Source organism: Lissotriton vulgaris, chromosome 2_1 (genome assembly GCF_964263255.1).
Source record: "Lissotriton vulgaris chromosome 2_1, aLisVul1.2, whole genome shotgun sequence".
Classification (NCBI taxonomy): domain Eukaryota; kingdom Metazoa; phylum Chordata; class Amphibia; order Caudata; family Salamandridae; genus Lissotriton; species Lissotriton vulgaris.
In genome coordinates, this window is record NC_141687.1 from 15,265,580 (window position 1) to 15,283,433 (window position 17,854).

Sequence of the window (17,854 nt, forward strand, 5' to 3'; positions counted from 1 at the left end):
GTACGAGCTGATGACGTCACTTGGAATGCTCATTTCGCGGCAACAGCTGGCGTGAGATGACACGCTCTGTGGAGAAGTGTGGCTCAATGGTTAGAGCGGCAGACCCTGATGCAGAGGTCTAGTCCGGGACCAGGGTTCAATTCCCCGCCTCGGCGGGTCTTGGGCTCAAAATTCCACGGACCTGATAATTCTCGCCTCGGTGCCTATTCCAATCATGGAGTCCCACTCTGCAACTCTGGGCAATAGCTTGCTTAATCTCCACAACGGCCCCCACAACGCTAAGGATGCCTGGCCTCCACCTTGGGGGTGCCCAGGAGTGGTCGCCTCACAGGGAAAGCCAGGATGGGTTCCACAGCGGTATTCGTACAAGCGCCTTGAGACCCTTGCGGGTAAGTAGTGCGCTATACAAGTATCAATTTACATATCAATTTACATTTACGCTCTCTTTCTGCTGTTGCGAACGTCCTTAAGTTTAGAAATAAACCTTTCCTGTTATATCCTGAGAGAGTCCGGTGTCATCACCATAGGCTTCTTTAGCAGGGGTTGTGTGCGCATGCTCAGAAGGCCATCCACCTTCGTGTTAACAGCGCAGTGTTTGTGCGCATGCTCCAAAGGTCTTCGATAGTGACACTAGCGTTGGTCTGACATTTTTCTCAACGACGGTGACACGCGGCAATAGTGTCTAATGCGTACGCATGCGCAGATGACAAATGAGGCCTAAGTTGGTGTCGTGGAGCGGTGCGTGACAAACCATTTCGTCTCCTGCCGGGCGCCACGTCCGTTCGCGCATGCGCAGTGACGCACGTGCGGTCTCGTGTGGTTTGCGCATGCGCAGTGCGACAGTGTCCGAGCTGTAGTGCCTTGAGTCCTGCTTCAGCGAGCGAGCCGGGGTCAGGAGCTGGTGACCCCCTCTGAACCCTGACCCCGCGGAGCCCCGTCGGCAGCCATGGAGCAGCCGGAGAAGGTGAGTCCTCCTCCCTGGACTGCGCCCGGAGGCGGCTATCGCGATAGCGGCGACCTGTCGCGACAGTGCCCCCGTCCCGGTCGGGGCCCCCCTCGGGCAGGCCGCCTCCGCCCGGGGGGTTCACAGTACACGGCAGAGCCTCCTGTCTCTGCGCCCCCGGCCCCTTCAGACTGAGCACGAGCAGCGCAACAAGCACTGGCAGAGACAGGAGCCCTGGCGTCTGCTCGAGAGTGCCTCTGTGACTCATCACACGTGCACTCTCACTCCCCTCTGCACCCATGCATGCATCCATCAATCCAGCCCCTCACTGCTGCATCCCCCGCTGACACCATCTCAACCACATCTGCAGGATGCATTAGAAGAATGCAAGTCAAAACGACCCCCTGCAGCGACCTCAGCCCTCAGCCTGTGCTTGCGAGAGCAATAATACACTTAGCACCATGAGTCCGTCTTGCAAAGCTCTTAAACGTTGTCTGTTGTTGTTTTAAGGTTCAATCTTGGCCGCCACAGTCGCGAGCAATGCGCTGGCCATGTTGGAATGGTAGAACAATATTATATGTGCGACCCTTGACCTCAGTCCAGTCATTTACCTATGAGAATTCTCACCCAATCACAGAACAGGAAATGCAACCAGCCCACCCACTCTCTACCGAGCACTCAAATAGAGTAGTATTTCTTCAGCACTTACTTGTTTATTTTCCCCTCATGCGGGTAGATCCAGGAAATACTGATGTCTGTCGGGCATGGGCTCACAGCAGGAATCAGGGTGGTTGTTTCTCCCCACCAGGAGAAAACGCCTCTACCAGCATAGAGCACCGTCCAAGGGAGAGCTGCATTGGGTACCCAAACACTAATGCCAGACAAGGCAGAATCACACTACTGCAAACTTCACTTATCTCTTACCGATCTTGTGGGACATAGGACTCAGTTCGGGTAGACTCTGGTGTTCCAGGATTTCATGAGCACCGAGGGATATTGATTACTCTTCCTCAATTTGCAATCAGCAATATAAGAGTGCTCATGCATGCTTAATACGTCGCTTATATTGCCTCTGCTTTCTACATGCACAGTTACGGGTTCACTTTCAGGTTGAAGTTTTGACAAGAGGTTAATCTCTTGTTTGTCTTCCTTAGGACATCGCAGGTAAGTGCTCACTGAGAGTTGTATTTGGAGATTCTTGCTGACTAATTTGAGTGGCTGTTTTGGCAACTATGAAATCATCTATAATTATGGGGAAACTGAAGATAAAACACTGTGAAGGGAAGTTATAGAAGCCTTTCATTCAGACTATAGCACTGGGATCATGATGTCGCCTGGCAGGGTTTATGGTATCGACTGGCCGGGTTTATGGTATCGCCTGTCAGGGTTTATGGCGTCTCCTGGCGGGGTTTATGGCGTCTCCTGGCGGGGTTTATGGCGTCTCCTGGCGGGGTTTATGGCGTCTCCTGGTGGGGTTTATGGCGTCTCCTGGCGGGGTTTATGGTGTCTCCTGGCGGGGTTTATGGCATCTCCTAGTAGGTTTCATACTTGCTAACTTACAAATCTATATCTCTTTGCAAGAAGGGGGGTGTGGACTAGGAGCGGTCAAGTCAAGGCAAGTTTGAAATTTGTATAGCGCACTACTCGCCCAGAGGGTCTCAAGGCGCTTGAGGGAGGGGGGGTACTTTACATATCGAATATCCAAGTTTTTAGTTGTTTTCTGAAGGAGAGGTGGTTCTGTGTAAGGCGGAGGTGGGTGGGGAGAGAGTTCCCCCCATGGTAGATCTTTGGATGCGTGGAATTGCAGCGAGGGCTTGATTGGACGATCGTAGTTGGCGGGTTGGAGTGTAAAAGGACAGGCGTGTGTTGAGGTATTCGGGTCCTAGGTCGTAGAGGGCTTTGTGTGCGTGGGTGAGGAGACGGAACGTTATTCTCTTGTTGACGGGGAGCCAGTGGAGGTCTTTCAGGTGACCGGAAATGTGAGCTTGGCGGGGGATGTCTAGGATGAGTCTGGCTGAGGTGTTTTGGATGCGTTGGAGTTTTTCTGTAGTTTGGCTGTGGTTCCGGCTTAAAGGGTGTTCCCGTAGTCCAGTCGGCTTGTAACCAGTGCGTGAGTGACCGTCTTTCTTGTTTCGGTGGGGATCCAACGGAAGATTTTTTTGAGCATACGTAGCATGTTGAAGCATGATGATGAGACGACGTTGACTTGTCTGGTCATCGAGAGGGAGGAGTCCAGGATGAAGCCCAGGTTACGTGCGTGGTCCGTTGGTCTGGTTGCGGTTCCCAAGGCCGGTGGCCACCATGAGTCGTCCCAGGCGTGGGGGGTGATCCTAAGGTGAAGACTTCCGTTTTGTCCGAGTTCAGTTTTAAACAGCTGTTCTTCATCCACTCGGCTACTTCTTTCATTCCTTCGTGAAGGTTGGTTTTGGGGGTGTTTGGGTCTTTGGTGAGAGAGAGGATCAGCTGCGTGTCGTCTGCGTAGGAGATGATCTTGAGGTTGTGTTGGCGCGCGATGGATGCGAGGGGACTCATGTATACGTTGAAGAGGGTGGGACTGAGTGATGATCCTTGTGGTACGCCGCAGTTGACTTCGGTGGCCTCTGATCTAAAAGGGGGGAGGAGGACTCTGGGTTTTTCCGGCGAGGAACGAGATGATCCAGTCCAGTGCTTTTCCTTGTATTCCGACGTTGCTGAGGCGTTGTATAAGGGTGCTATGACAGACTGTGTCGAAGGCTGCAGAGAGATCAAGTAGGATGAGGGCAGTTGTTTCTCCGTTGTCCAGTAGAGTTCGAATGTCGTCTGTTGCTGCGATGAGGGCGGTCTCGGTGCTGTGTTTGGCTCGGAAGCCGGACTGTGAAGGGTCGAGGGATTTGTTGGATTCGATGAAGGCGGCGAGCTGACTGTTGACAGCTTTCTCAATGACTTTGGTAGGGAATGGGAGGAGCGAAATGGGGCGGTAGTTCTTAAGTTCAGTGGGGTCTGCTGTGTGTTTCTTCAGGAGGGTGCTGAGTTCGGCATGTTTCCAGCTTTCCGGGAAGGTAGCGGAGTTGAGGGAGCAGTTGATGACGTCTCGGAGATGGGGTGCGATAATGGAGTCTGCTTTGTTGAAAATGTGGTGGGAACATGGGTCGGTTGGCGATCCTGAATGGATGGAGTTCATCAGGCGGATGGTGTCTTCAGTGGTGATTGGGTTCCAGGCGCAAAGGTTGTTGGAGGGGGGTTTTAGTTCGGAGGTGGGTGGGGTGGACTGGTCTCCAAAGCTGTTATGTATGTCAGCGATTTTGTTGTGGAAGAACGAGGCTAGAGAGTCGCCGAGGTCTTGGGAGGGAGTGATGTCGTTGGTGCCGGCGGTGGGGTTGGTAAACTCTTTGACGATGTTGAATAGTTCCTTGCTGTTGTGGGCGTTGTTGTCGAGTCGATCTTTGAATGCTGATTTCTTGGTGGATCAGCTCAGTTGCGGGTGCGTTCTTAAAGGTGGCCAGGTTGTCAGTGGTTGGGTTTTTTTGCCAGGCTTTCTCGAGGGTGCGACAGATCTTCTTGGATTTCTTAAGGTCATCATTGAACCAGGGGGCTTTTTTGCTACCTTGCTTGATTTGATGGTTTTTCAAGGGTGCTAATTCGTCAGCGCTGTGGGTGATCCATTGTGTGAGGTTGGTGGCTGCTTGGTTTGGGTCCAATGGTTTGGCAGGAGGGTTTTGGTGAAGCGATGTGAAGAGCTGGTCGGTGGTAATTTTGTTCCAGTTTCTGCGGGGAATTGGTTGTGGGTCGTAGTCTTTTTGTAGTTGAAGTGAACGCAGCTGTGGTCCGTCCAATGGAGAGCTGTGGTGTGATTGAAGGAGATGTGCTTGCTGGAGGTGAAGATTGGGTCGAGCGTGTGCCCGGCATAGTGGGTGGGGGTGTCAACAAGTTGTTTGAGTCTGAGATTGGCGAGGTTGTCCAGAAGGGTGGTGGTGTTGCTGTCGTTGTTCTTTTCCAGGTGGAAGTTGAGGTCTCCCAGTAGAATGTAGTCCTCGGAGGGGAGGGTGTGTGGGCTGATAAAGTCAGCGATGTCTTCGCTGAATTGTGTGCGGGATCCTGGTGGCCTGTAGATGAGGGTGCCTCTGAGTGTGGTCTTGGGGTCGGTGTGGATCTGGAAGTGAAGGTGTTCGGCGGCTGCAAGGTTATCGTCGGAACTGGTCGTGATGCGGATGGTGTTCTTATGGACGATGGCGATGCCTCCTCCTGTTTGGGTGATGCGGTCCTTTCGGATGATCTTGTAGCCGTCCGGGATGGCTATGGCGATGTCGGGCGTTGATGAGGCGTTCATCCAGGTTTCAGTAAGAAAGGCGACGTCCGGCGATGTGGTGTCGAGTAGGTTCCAAAGTTCAATGGCGTGTCTGTGGACCGAGCGGGTGTTGAGCAGGATGCACTTCAGGTGGTTAGTGTCGGAGCTCTGTTTGGAGTTTGTGGATTTGGTGTGGGTCCTGAAGCAGTCGAACTTGCAGGAGTGGCAGGTGAAGGGTCCATGGGTGTGTCCTGGGGCGGCTTGGTAGCAGTTTGGGAGTCGGCCGGGGTTAAGTGCTGAGATGGTTGCGGCGTCGTACGTTATGCGGGTGGAGTGGATTTTGCGGAGGTCAGGGGGTTTGGCGCTGGGTGCGATGCAGGCGCGGACGGGCGTAGACGGGCATACCTTTGGCGGGCATGGGGCGCGTCCGCTGCGCGTAAGCTGCTCTGACATAAGTGGATAGTGGCGGGGGGGGGGCAGAGCGAGGGAGGAGCAGCTGGAAGGCGGGAGCGGGGTGGAGAGACGGGCTGGGAGGCAAACAAACAACAAAATGCCAGCAGAAACAAAAGCGAAACATGGCGAGATTGGGGCACAGTCTGGGAAGTCGCAATGATATGGGCAGAGGCACCGGCACAATCAGGCACAAATTATTAAACAAGCAGCGCAATCTAGCGCTACGATACAAATCTGGCACAAGTAAATATGCAGGCAATGCGATATAGTGCTACGATACAAATCTGGCACAAGTAAATATGCAGGCAATGCGATATAGCGCTACAATACAAATCTGGCACAAGTAAATATGCAGGCAATGTGAGCAATGCACAGAATACTTAGATTTAGCAGTGAGAAGTCTAGCGCTACGATACCAGGGAGCGTGGGGAGCGACCGCTTCTGCACGAGTCAGGACGGTCACAGCGCTAAGGCAAGCAGGACGTTCCTTTACTATCTGTGGGAGGGAGGAGCAGCTGGGAGGCGGGAGCGGGGTGGAGAGATGGGCTGGGAGGCAAACAAACAACAAAATGGGAGCAGAAACAAAAGCGAAACAAGGCGAGATTGGGGCACAGTCTGGGAAGACGCAATGATATGGGCAGAGGCACCGGCACAATCAGGCACAAATTATTAATAGCCACTGGCAGACCAGAGCCTCCAAAAATGAGCCAGAAAACCCCTCTATGTAGAGTTTATCAGTTAGTCTTTCTGCCACCATGTAATATCAGATCCTCACTGGGTGAACGCGTGAAGGTTGCTGATATCGCATGACACGCGGTGGCACCGTCTTTGTTGGCAGGTCTGAGGTTTCTAGGTAGCCACATGAACGGACTCTGGGCGCCATGTGGTATGTATTCCGGACTTATCCTTCCACTGCATTTGAGCAATGCTTACCAACTTATCAGGCTCTGCTTGGCATTGCATTCATGGTCTTCCTGGCACAGTAGCTTGGCATTTCTAAGCACAGTGTACAGCATCTCAGTTTCAGCTGTGGTGGCATTTGAGAATTACGCAGCAGCGTCTTCAGGCAAGGCATTGTGAGGGAGGAAGGCTTTGCCTGGCACAATAGCTTGACGTTTCATGCAACAGTGCCTGACACAGACAGTAGCTCAATGCTTTGCATAATATTTGGTCAGAATCTGACAGTATCAGACCATAACCTCGCACCTTATCTAATCAGCTTGTTGCCATTTCTATATAACCTGTTGTTTTATGTGCCGCACCTGCTAACAACATAAGATCTATGCTCTTTAAATATACAATAAATACAAATATCTAAATCCCCACCATTGTAGCTGGGCAACTCCTGGTACATAACCATTCTTTTACAATAGTCTGATCATCTCCTTGGATAGTGTCTGATACATCTCTTACAGGTCAGTTTCTGGGGGCCCTTTCATTAATCAGTAAAAGTATATTTCATGTCTCCGTATCCGATGTAGAAAGGCTTCGCATCTAATGGGTATTGTATTATTTATGTTTGGCTTATAATGCCGGTCTCTCTCACACCCTCTTTTTCCTCTCCATTTCTCTTCATTCTTCCTTCCTTCCTTCCTTGCTGTCTCCTTCTCTTTCTCTTTTTTTCACCCAGGGAGTCTTTGGAAAAACCAGAAATGATTGAAGGGCCGCTGTGGCCTGGCAGACCTGAGGTCCCATTTTTTTCTCACACCACATCCATAAAATAGGAACTACCTAGGAAAAAAGGTTGCCAGCTGGTTGGCAAACTAGATTTAGAAGGTGCCACTATCGTTCATAATGGTCATTTCCTGGTGCAGTGCCTGAATTAAATATTTTGGCTGTGTTGATGAACAATTTCAAAGGTTCTGTGTCTGAGCATTTTCTGTCTGTGTAATATTCCCTTGGAATATAATGTAAATGCCATGGTTTAGTACTTTGTCGGATGCCACTTAGCGAATACATGTTGTATGTTTTCTAGTACTGAGCATGACATCAATGTCGAGGTTCACTATCTCCTAAACTAGTTAAACTAGTACTCGCTAATGTTTGGTTGCCCAGTAATCTTTATCATTGTAGCTTGCATTCTCTCTAGCTCATTCTCTGTGAGGAGTACTGACTGAGTGGCAATTTGTTTGAGATAATCCGTTTTTAAAAACAGTTTTACTGTTTTATATAGCACAATTTTGGTCTTGACTGGAGCAATAAAATATGTTGCACTTTTGTTTGGGTTTTTTGTGTGTGTGGATGTTTTTCTTTTGCTATTTGGGTTTGGGTTTGGGGAGTGTGGGAGGGCAGGTCAGATAAACAGACGCGGAGGCTGAATGTATTTTCCAAAGGTGCGCTTTTTATTATCAGTGATTGTAGGAGTTGATGTTACGGCAATGGTCTCTTCTCCCTCTTCTCTTTGGTCCGTTCCAGATGAGGTGGGTTGGGGATCATAGGTGGATGGATCCGGCTCTTCTGTTTCCTTGGTGTTACCCCAGAGGCTCATAAGAGAGGAGTGAAGACAGCCGCCAGTCACCGCTGTGAGGAGGGGATAGTGTGATTTAGATGTATACCCGTCACCACACCCGGTGTCTTGTGGTTTCTTTGTTCCGAACACGTAGATGCGGGCAACTCTTAAACCAAAATAGGAAGGGTAGGGGAAAACCAATGGAAGGGAGCTCAGATGTCAAATTCCTATAGCCCGACGCCCAGGACATATTGTTTGGTGTCAAGGGCAACAACTTTTAATGTGTATTTTGTCTTTGGAACAAGCAGGCCCAACCCCCTGCTGTGCAAACCCTTTGGCTGCTAGTTTGCAGTACCACATTAAGGCTCAGGGAAGGGCACTGCCTGCTGTTAAGTTAATATTTGCGTGCATATGTTAATGCTGTTCAAACTTGTATTTATGGTTCATTAATTGAGAGCCTTTTTTATTAGGCTGAGCGCTCTTGGTAAATGTAAGTTCTGACTGCACTACTGACAGTGGTTACAGTATAAAAATGTGGACACACGGTTTCAAAGTTTAGCAATATGAGGCTATGCCTAATGCTCCCAGAATGCTCTCTGATTAGATGCAAATATTTGCAGAAGCTTGAAAGCAAGATTAATGATTCTTTGCTTACAATATAAAATGTTCCTAAAAAATTAAAGTAGGAAAAAAATGTTTTTGCTAAACTACTGTAAAATTTCAGTTACCATTTCTTTTGAGCATCATTTTGTAAAATGTGTTGATACATGCTAGTATTTCCCCAAAATGTTCATATTAGAAAATCATTGTAACCAGTTTCAATAAGATTTTGGGAAACAAAAATAAACAAGCATTGGCAAAGCCAGTAGGTCTGAAATGGTAGTCAGCTTTTTAGTTTTGGCAATGCGTGACTTGTTTTGGCATGGTATGTGTAAAACCTTATTGATGTGAGAGCTGCCAGACCCTCACCAATATAACAAACATTGGCAAAGCAAAAATTGTTTTTGATCTCAAAAAAAGCACACACTGCCACATTAGTTACTGGCACTGAACAAAATTACTTTGTGTGCCGATATGCTCTTTGTGAAAGAGCAGAATGCTGTCACTCACCGTGAAGCCAGTCGATAGTTTATTTTCACTCCAACTACTTTTTTCCCAACTCTGGAAGAAGGTTTACATCTGCCATTGTCAGGAGTAAATTTCCAACATTTCTCAGTATTGGAAAAGATTAGAGAAGAGTTGTTGAAAACCCTTAAAACAGAGTTCCTCAATCTGTTGGGGGCGCAACACCTTCCCAGGGGGGGCGCACTCCACTCCAGTCTTCCCTTTGTTTCCTGCGTCCGTCGCAACCCTTCTTAGAGTTTACTCCAGGATGGTTGGAAGAGGGAGGGAGGGGAAATCGACCCATTCTTTTGACTTGATGACTCTCCCAGGAGGGGGTTAATTCGTCTGACGAGCTGCAGTGGGAGGCAAGAGAAACAAACAAACAGACACGCTTTCAGTTTTAGCAGAGGAGACCCCTTGCCTCCCACTGCAGCTGAAGCATTTCAGCTGTAGGAATTAAACCCCTCCTGGGAGAGTTAGCTCTTCCCAGAAAGGAGTCAGTTGCCATAGAAGTTTTAAGGCATGGGCAAAGCGGCTCTGGGCCAGGGCCCCAGCCTTTCAAAGTAGGTGGGGGGGGGGGGGGGGGGGTTGGAAGAGCCGGCTTTTGCAGAGTCTTGCCCTCATTACCTTGAATCATTTTTAAACACAATGTTGTAAATAGCGTTTTACTATCATTCTTTTTTTGTCTATTACATTTTGCAGACAAAATGTGTTTGTGTCATGCAACATCCATTAAAAAAGTTTATTATAGCTCAATACAGGACCTCACATATGAGAAATGGGAGGATGTGACAGAGATTATTTGCAGTAATATTAGTCAACATCTGTTGTGTTACATACTGAAAACACACATCACTATCCCTGCATATTAGATGTACACACATTTAGTATTTGACCAAAGAAGGCATGAAAGAGCTGAGACTGGATCATAAAAACAAAGCTGGTCCGAACAGGGACCCCCAAAATACATTTGGCCCAGGGCCCCCAAAATCCCTAAAACGTCCCTGAAAGTTTCTTTTAAAATTAAACTGGCAGGCACGCAAAATGCCAGCCAACCATGTGTTGTTTAAACAGCCTGCAAATTCCTAAATATGGTTATAAATAAGAAGTATGTATTCATTTTTAATGTTACTTTTCTGTCTTTATTCCCTTTTATTATCAGTCATGGATCATTCAGGCAGCTCTAGAAAACAATTAAAAGTTCTTTCTATTTATATTTGCTGTTCAGAGTATGCTCAGACAAGTGCTGAAAATACAGCTCTAGGCGACTGCTTATTTTTAAACCATCGGTGACATCAAAATAATGAGCTGGCAACCCTAATCATAAGACTGGAAGTTTGTTGAGGGATCAGCACACTATCTATTTCCTCCACCCTGATCCCTGGTTACGGCCATAATAGCAATAGTTTAACACATTTGAAACACTTCGCTGCCATCAATAACATGCTGAGTTACTTCAAATGTCTAGTAACGCACCCTGCATTCAGCCCACTCACTCCTCATTCTCGCCCTTCACTTTCACACTCACCCAGCACTCACACTGATCCCGATGCACTCACACCATTCACCCACTTACCCTCCACTCACAGCGATCTCTCTGCACTCACAGCGATCACTCTGCACTCACAGCGATCACAATGCGCTCACAACATTCACCCACTTACCATCCACTCACAGTGATCACTCTGCACTCACAGCGATCACTCCACTCACAGTGATCACAATGCACTCACACCATTCACCCGCTCACCCTGCAATCACAGTAATCACTCTGCACTCACAATGCACTAGCGCTGTTCACTCTGTACCTCACCCCGCAGTCACATGAGCCCGCTACTCAACCTCCAGTCATGACACTTTACTCACCTGTCCTCCTCACTGCTCAATCTGCAATCTCACTCCAATAAGCCCACCACTAACCATACATTCATTCGTCCCACTCTGCACTAACATGCGCACCCAAATTCATATGGTCACCTCACTCACCCCTGTACACAAGTATGGGCATGTTGTGCCCCATAAAGGTTTTCGTCCTAAATTACAAAAGGAAACATCTAAATGCACTGCAATCCAGCCTTCCAGGGGCCCCTCGATAGAGACAGTTCTGTTTTTGCACTGATGGACTGGAATAATTCCTAAACAGATTCTTACAAATACAGTTTTGTTTAATTTCTTTTTAATGTAATTGATGTGAGGGAGTCTATTACTATTTGCAGAGAAATGTGTTTGTTTCATGCAACAACCATAAAAAAGTGAACCATAAAAAAGTTAGATCCAAGCGGGTCCTCACATATGAAAAATTGGAGGATATCACAGATATTATTCACTGTAAAATTAGTGGGCTGCTGCTTTGTTACAACAGTGAAAACACATCAATATCTCTGAATATTAGATGTAAACGCTTTTAGAATTTTGACTACAGTGCCTGTGCACTGTTAGAAGCCTGGCTAAATAGGCTATGGCAGAGCTGAAAGTAAGTCATTTAAACTCAAAGCTGTACTGAGCAGAGACCCCCAAAATTGTTTTGATCCAGGGCACCCAAAATCCCTAACATGTCCCTGCCATCACAAAGTCTGTCAGACAACATTACTCTGAAGTAAACTAGACAACATCATTCATTTATTATTAGTTCTATTTTTTTTAAACATAAGCCTGACGTGCCCCAAACCCCACTGCTTCAGGCAAGCAACTTATCGTACCACTAAGGAATTCTCCATAAGGTGTTTGTTCAGCGCCTTCTCTGTGGGCTTTCAACTGTCTTCGGATACATAACTGGTTGGTGGGCAATTATCCCATTATAATGCTGCCTAAAACGTTTTTTAATGATTTCTAGAGAAGATTTGTTTCTCGTGTACCAGCTCTGAGCTAGGGAGTGCTTGAAACATCTGACAACACTGTCTCCCTTACAGTCCCTGTCTTGACTGAAAATGTCTGCAGAATATTCAGCTTTGGGAGAAACTGCTTTCAAAACTCTCTTGCCTTTCAGCTCGTCCTATTTATGTGAGATTGGGTTCTCAGCACTTGCGGTATTAAAGACTAAGTACCGTATAAGACTGGATGTGGAGCACAACCTGAGGATGGCAGTAGCAAAAATCCATCCACAGATTGATTGTCTCTGAAAAACAGGCACACCTGTCACATTTATGTTGGTGGTGTTATTATCAATCCATGTCATGTGTAAAACAAAGCCTTGGGCTCCCGGGCATATTTAAAAAAATGCCCCAGCCATCGTTCTCAGATTGTGTATGTAAATTACAAATATAGTCTGACATTCTTGAACTTTTCGGGCATGAATTGGGACAAGGGCAGTAATCGGGACATGACGGAGACACGAAAGAGGTGAGAGCAGCTGCACTTGTGGCAGGGTTAGTGTAGTAGGGTTAGCGTAGACCCTGTGAGACTGCAGGGGACAGAGAGATGTGCCCAGACCCGGAGGCTAACACAGCCCGCCTGGTCTGGTTAATTGCAGATGCACGGACATGGAAAGGAGAAGGGCGCGTGCCTCATGGGAGCCCAGCTGCCCGGGGGTGTGAAGAGAGATGCCATGCCCAGCAAGGGAATGAGAGCACTGCGCACAGACATGCCAAATGATGAATGTGCCCTCCTTCCTTCACTTGCACGTTTGAGGAACTACCTAGGGCTCTAATGTATGATATCTAAAAATGTCCTGGCACCCATAGTTGTGCCTCATACACGCAGGTGAAAGTGGAAAAAGCAGGGCACATTCATTAGGCTTGCTTTGTAGTCTCTGTGCAGCGCTCTCACTCAGCTCTAGGCTAACTGACTATCCCAGGGCCAGCAGCAGAACCACCACCAGACCCTGAAATGGGCCCAATTACACGTTATTACAAAATAGGCCTGGGCCGGGAAATTACACTTTTTTTTACCTTGCTCTACTGAGATGCCCGTCCGGTCTGCCGATTCCTTCACACTCAGACACGACGTCGATGAGTCAGTGTGTAGTCACCACACAAACCTGCAGTGCTGTACCTATGCGCAAAGACAGTGCTGGCACTAATGCAGCCATAAATAAAATCAACTCTTATGTGAACAACACTCAGCAGCACACTGGAGCTAAAAATGGCGCTGAGCTCCAAATCAGGCGCGCAGCCAGTGTGTCGCAGTCACACCACAGTTGACTCTAGTCTGCGCAGACTGGATTTCTTGGATTCCGCCCGGAGCTAGTCTAGTACCACACCCTTTCCCAACTCCTCACAGGGTGGGTTCCGAGTTGGGAAAGGGTGTGGTGGCAATGCTCTCCACTCCCTCATTGACCTGGAGGCTTATTGCTACAGGGCTTTCATCTGGAACGCCCATGGCTAACAATACCCCCACGTTATCAGGGGGTGGCGACTAGGCCTGGATGCTCAGTCTTTGCTGAGCTGATGACCCCACAGGCCTCAGGTCTGTGAGATTGTCAGCCTGACAAATACTTCGATTTTGGGCCCGCCCAGGGGGAGCAACGCTCTGAGTCACCTCTTCTTCCACTTCCACCATGCAGCAATGCAGTTAGTGGGGCAGACATTGCCCCAAATTCTAACAACTAGACTGCATCAACACAGATTTTTTGTATTGCTATGGTTGCAATGTTTTCACTATAAATGTAAAGGGGGCAGAGCTCCGACGTCCTTGGAGAGAAATCGCAGCTGAATTTTAGAGACCTTGAACAGTGAGCGCTGAAGAATCATGGCCACTAAACCGGTTCTGGTTAATTCTCTGTTTTGATGCCGTTTTATTTGTCTGGAGAAGGCAGATGTCTTTCACCATCCCAGACTACCTGAAAGGCCACATCACATCCTCCTGGATGAAGAAAGCTTCCATTTGATCTAAGAGTCACCTGATCCTCACAAAGGACTCTAACCTCACGCACACCCTACTAATAGCATGTGCTATCACTGATTCAAAGGCTCCAGTGGAAGTGAGGGACCCCGTTCAAAATGTTACCTGCGCCTTGCAGCATGTGTTCTACCACTGACGCGGCCATCCTCTTCATAGCCTAGGGTGAAAGGAGTTTCTATACTCTCCTATGTGTTACACCTTGAGTTGGATCATTCCACTATCCCCTCCAATCAATCAATCATAGCATTTGTAAAGCACACTACTTACCCATGAGGGTCTCAAGGCGCTGGGGGTGGGGGGTGCTGCTATTGCTCGAAGACCCGGGTCTTGAGGAGTCTTCTGAACATCAGCAGGTCTTGGGTCTGGCGTAAGTGGGTGGGGAGGGTGTTCCAGGTCTTGACGGCGTGGTGGGAGAAAGATCTGCCGCTGGAGGTCATTCTTTGGATGCAGGAGACTGCTGCGAAGGTGAGGCGGGCGGAGCGGAGCTGGCGGATGGGGGTGTAGAAGCTGAGTCATCTGTTGAGGTACGCTGGTCTGGTGTTGTGGAGTGCTTTGTGTGCGTGGGTGAGGAGCTTTAAGGTTATCCTCTTCTTGACGGGGAGCCAGGGTTGGTCTCTCAGGTGGGGTGTGATGTGGCTGCGGCGGGGTATGTCGAGGATCAGATGTGCGGAGGCGTTCTGGATGCATTGCAGCCGTCTCAGGAGTTTGGCCGAGGCTCCTGCGTAGAGTGCGTTTCTGTAGTGCAGCCTGCTGCTGACGAGTGCCTGGGTGACCGTTCTTTTCGTCACAGTGGGAATCCACTTGTAGATCCTGCGGAGCATTGCAGAGGGTATTGAAGCAGGAGGAGTAGACGGCGTTAACCTGCTTAGTCATGGAGAGGGTGGAGTCAAGGATGGCCCTAGGTTGCGTGTGTGGTCGGTGGGTGTTGGAGCTGTTCCTAGTGTGGTCGGCCACCAGGAGTCGTCCATGGCCGAAGGGGTGGATCAGAGGATGAGGACCTCCTTCTTGTCCGAGTTCAGCTTCAGCCGGCTGTTCCTCATCCATTCGGCAATGGCCTTCATTCCTTCCTGTAGGTTGGTTTTGGCGGTGTGGGTGTCTTTGGTGAGCGAGAGGATCAGCTGGGTGTCATTGGCATAGGAGATAATGTTGAGGTTGTGCTGTCGGGCGATGTGGGCAATATGTGCCATGCAGATGTTGAACAGCGTTGGGCTGAGGGACGAGCCCTGGGGTACGCTGCAGATGATCATGCAAGGTCTGGACGTACTGTTTCTCACAGAAACCTGGCTCTCTGTTTGCTCAGACTCTGACATTGTCAACGCCCTTCCCCCAGGCTATCTTATTCAAACTCTTCATAGACCTAGAGGGAGAGGAGGGGGGCTGGCAATAATCCATAGAGAACACCTTGTCTGTCGAACCAGCAATGCCAACATTGAAGATTGCGAAAGCTGCCACTTCGCCCTTCAAACTTCCCCAGCACACTCCCTCTCAGGACTGTTGATTTACCGTCCTCCGGGAACACCAGGGAAATTCCTCAACGCTCTCATTGACACGGTGTCACAATTAGCTTCTTCCGCCCCTAACTTCCTCCTCGTGGGCGACCTCAATCTCCACCTTACAGACCCCACAGACCTGACAGCATCTGATCTCCTTCTGGACCTTATGTCATTTAACATCCGGCTGGTCAATAAAGGACCTACCCACGACAAGGGACACCTTTTGGATCCCGTCCTTACTAACATCACCGACATCACCACTGCCCCCCCCCCCCCTTCCTCTTCCATGGACAGATCACTTCCTTATCCCTATCTCCTGGCATTTTTTCATAGCACCCTCCCAACCCTCCAAAACTCGGGTTACTGACCGACGATGGCACAAGCTTGTACCAGACGATTGGGCCACCATTCTCACGGACTCTATCCCTGCCCTCTCCACCGATCCAGTCATTGCCGATGAAGAGTTCAATTCTTGGGTCACATCCTCATTGGACAAACTCCTCCCCAAAACTACCACTCTCATACATACCAAACGAGTGAGCCCCGCTCCTTGGTACACTCCGGAGCTCAAGCTTCTGCGACAAGAATGTAAAAGAACGGAACGCTCCTGGAGGATGGATAAGTCTAATGTAAAGAAGGACGCCTACCACACCTCATTACAAATTTATAAGACCGCCCTTCGCAAGACAAAAAGTATATTCTTTCAAGAAAGAATAGAAAATTCCGCTTGCTCCAGCAAGGTATCTTTTATTATTATAAAAGAACTCCTTAAGGTCCCAGACCCCGGACCTAGAAACCCACCAGACCCCAAGGCAGATGAGGAAAAATGCCATAAACTAGCTAACTTCTTTAAGGAGAAGATCCAGAAAATCCTGGACTCTATTCCAACCACAAACTCGAGCGAGGAAAAAGACACCAATAATAGTCCTACCTCCCCCCGGCTAACCTCTTGGGGACTAGTGACTGTCGAAGAGGTCAAAAGCACGCTAAATATCATCAAAAGCGGATCTCCCAGGGATCCTGCGCCGCTACGCATCCTCAAGAAAGTAGCACCCACCATCGTTCCCCCCCTCACCCACCTTATCAACGCCTCATTGCAACAGGGAGTCGTCCCTTCCAGCTGGAAGTCTGCAGTCGTCAAGGCTCTTCTAAAAAAACCATCCCTGGATCCGGTGGACCTGGCCAACTACAGGCCAATCTCCCTTCTCCCTGGAACTAGTAAGATTGACGAAAAGCTTGTGAATAGAAAACTCTCACAATTTTTGGAAATCAATAATCGGCTTAAAAGCTCGCAGACGGGATTCCGCCCAGGGCAAGGTACCGACATCGCCCTCCTTGCAGCGGTGGAGGAGGCCAGAGCACTTTTGGACGCGGGAGGATCAGTGGCAGTGATCCTCCTGGACCTCAGTGCGGCCTTCGACACCGTCAACCACCAGCTCCTTATCCACCGACTTAGGAATGTCGGTGTGGAAGGAACCGCACTGACTTGGCTCTCGTCCTTTCTGGGCCAACGCTCCTTTCAGATCTGGGAGAATGACACCCGTTCCTCCGAAACACCCCTCCAATGTGGCGTGCCTCAGGGTTCTTCCCTGAGCCCTACATTATTCAATATCTACATGTCCCCATTGGAGGAGGTTGTCAACCCGTTCGGAGTGAGTATCGTCAGCTATGCTGATGACACACAATTAGTGGTGTCCTTATCTCACCCAATTCAAAAACCTGCAGACCTATACAACTGTCTGACACAGATACGAGGATGGATGAACAGCTCATCTTTAAAACTTAACGGTTCAAAGACTGACATTCTCCTCCTTGGTCAGAAGGGGCTGTCCCTTTCACAGAACATTTGGCCTCCCTGTCTGGGTTCGCCTCCAGACCCGAAACCCGAGATTAAAAGCCTGGGTGTGTGGCTCGAAAAAGATCTGTCGTTTACAACACAAGCCAAAAAAGTAGCCGGGACGTGCTTTGGGCTCCTCAAGTCGATCAGAAAGATCGTGCCTCTACTTCCTCACACCTCCCAAAAACTGTTAATCCAAGGCCTGATACTATCAAGGCTCGATTACAGTAACTCCATCTACCTAGGTGCCCCTGAGGCAACACTGAACAAGCTACAAAGGATCCAAAATTCCGCTGCCCGGATCCTCACCAATGCTCCTGCCAGAGCTTTGGCTAAACCAGCCTTGAAGCTGCTTCACTGGCTCCCAGTGAGAGAGCGAGTGAAGTTCAAAGCCCTTTGCTTGGCCCACAGACTGCTTCAAAACAAAGGCCCCCCTATCTTAAGAAAATTTATCAGACCATACAAAGCCCCA

The 17,854-nt window shown here is 49.0% G+C and overlaps 1 protein-coding gene across 2 annotated transcripts in view; it reads left to right on the plus strand.

The window, feature by feature from the left end:
• The first annotated feature begins 841 nt into the window (after nt 1–841).
• LOC147729466 (uncharacterized) overlaps nt 842–17,854 on the plus strand; it is a 101,238-nt gene continuing 84,225 nt past the window's right edge. For both annotated transcript variants that reach the window (XM_086954335.1, XM_086954337.1), the window contains exon 1: nt 842–964. In XM_086954335.1, the coding sequence (XP_086810461.1) occupies nt 947–964 (18 nt within the window). In that variant the 5' untranslated portion in view covers nt 842–946. The remainder of the gene's footprint in view (nt 965–17,854) is intronic.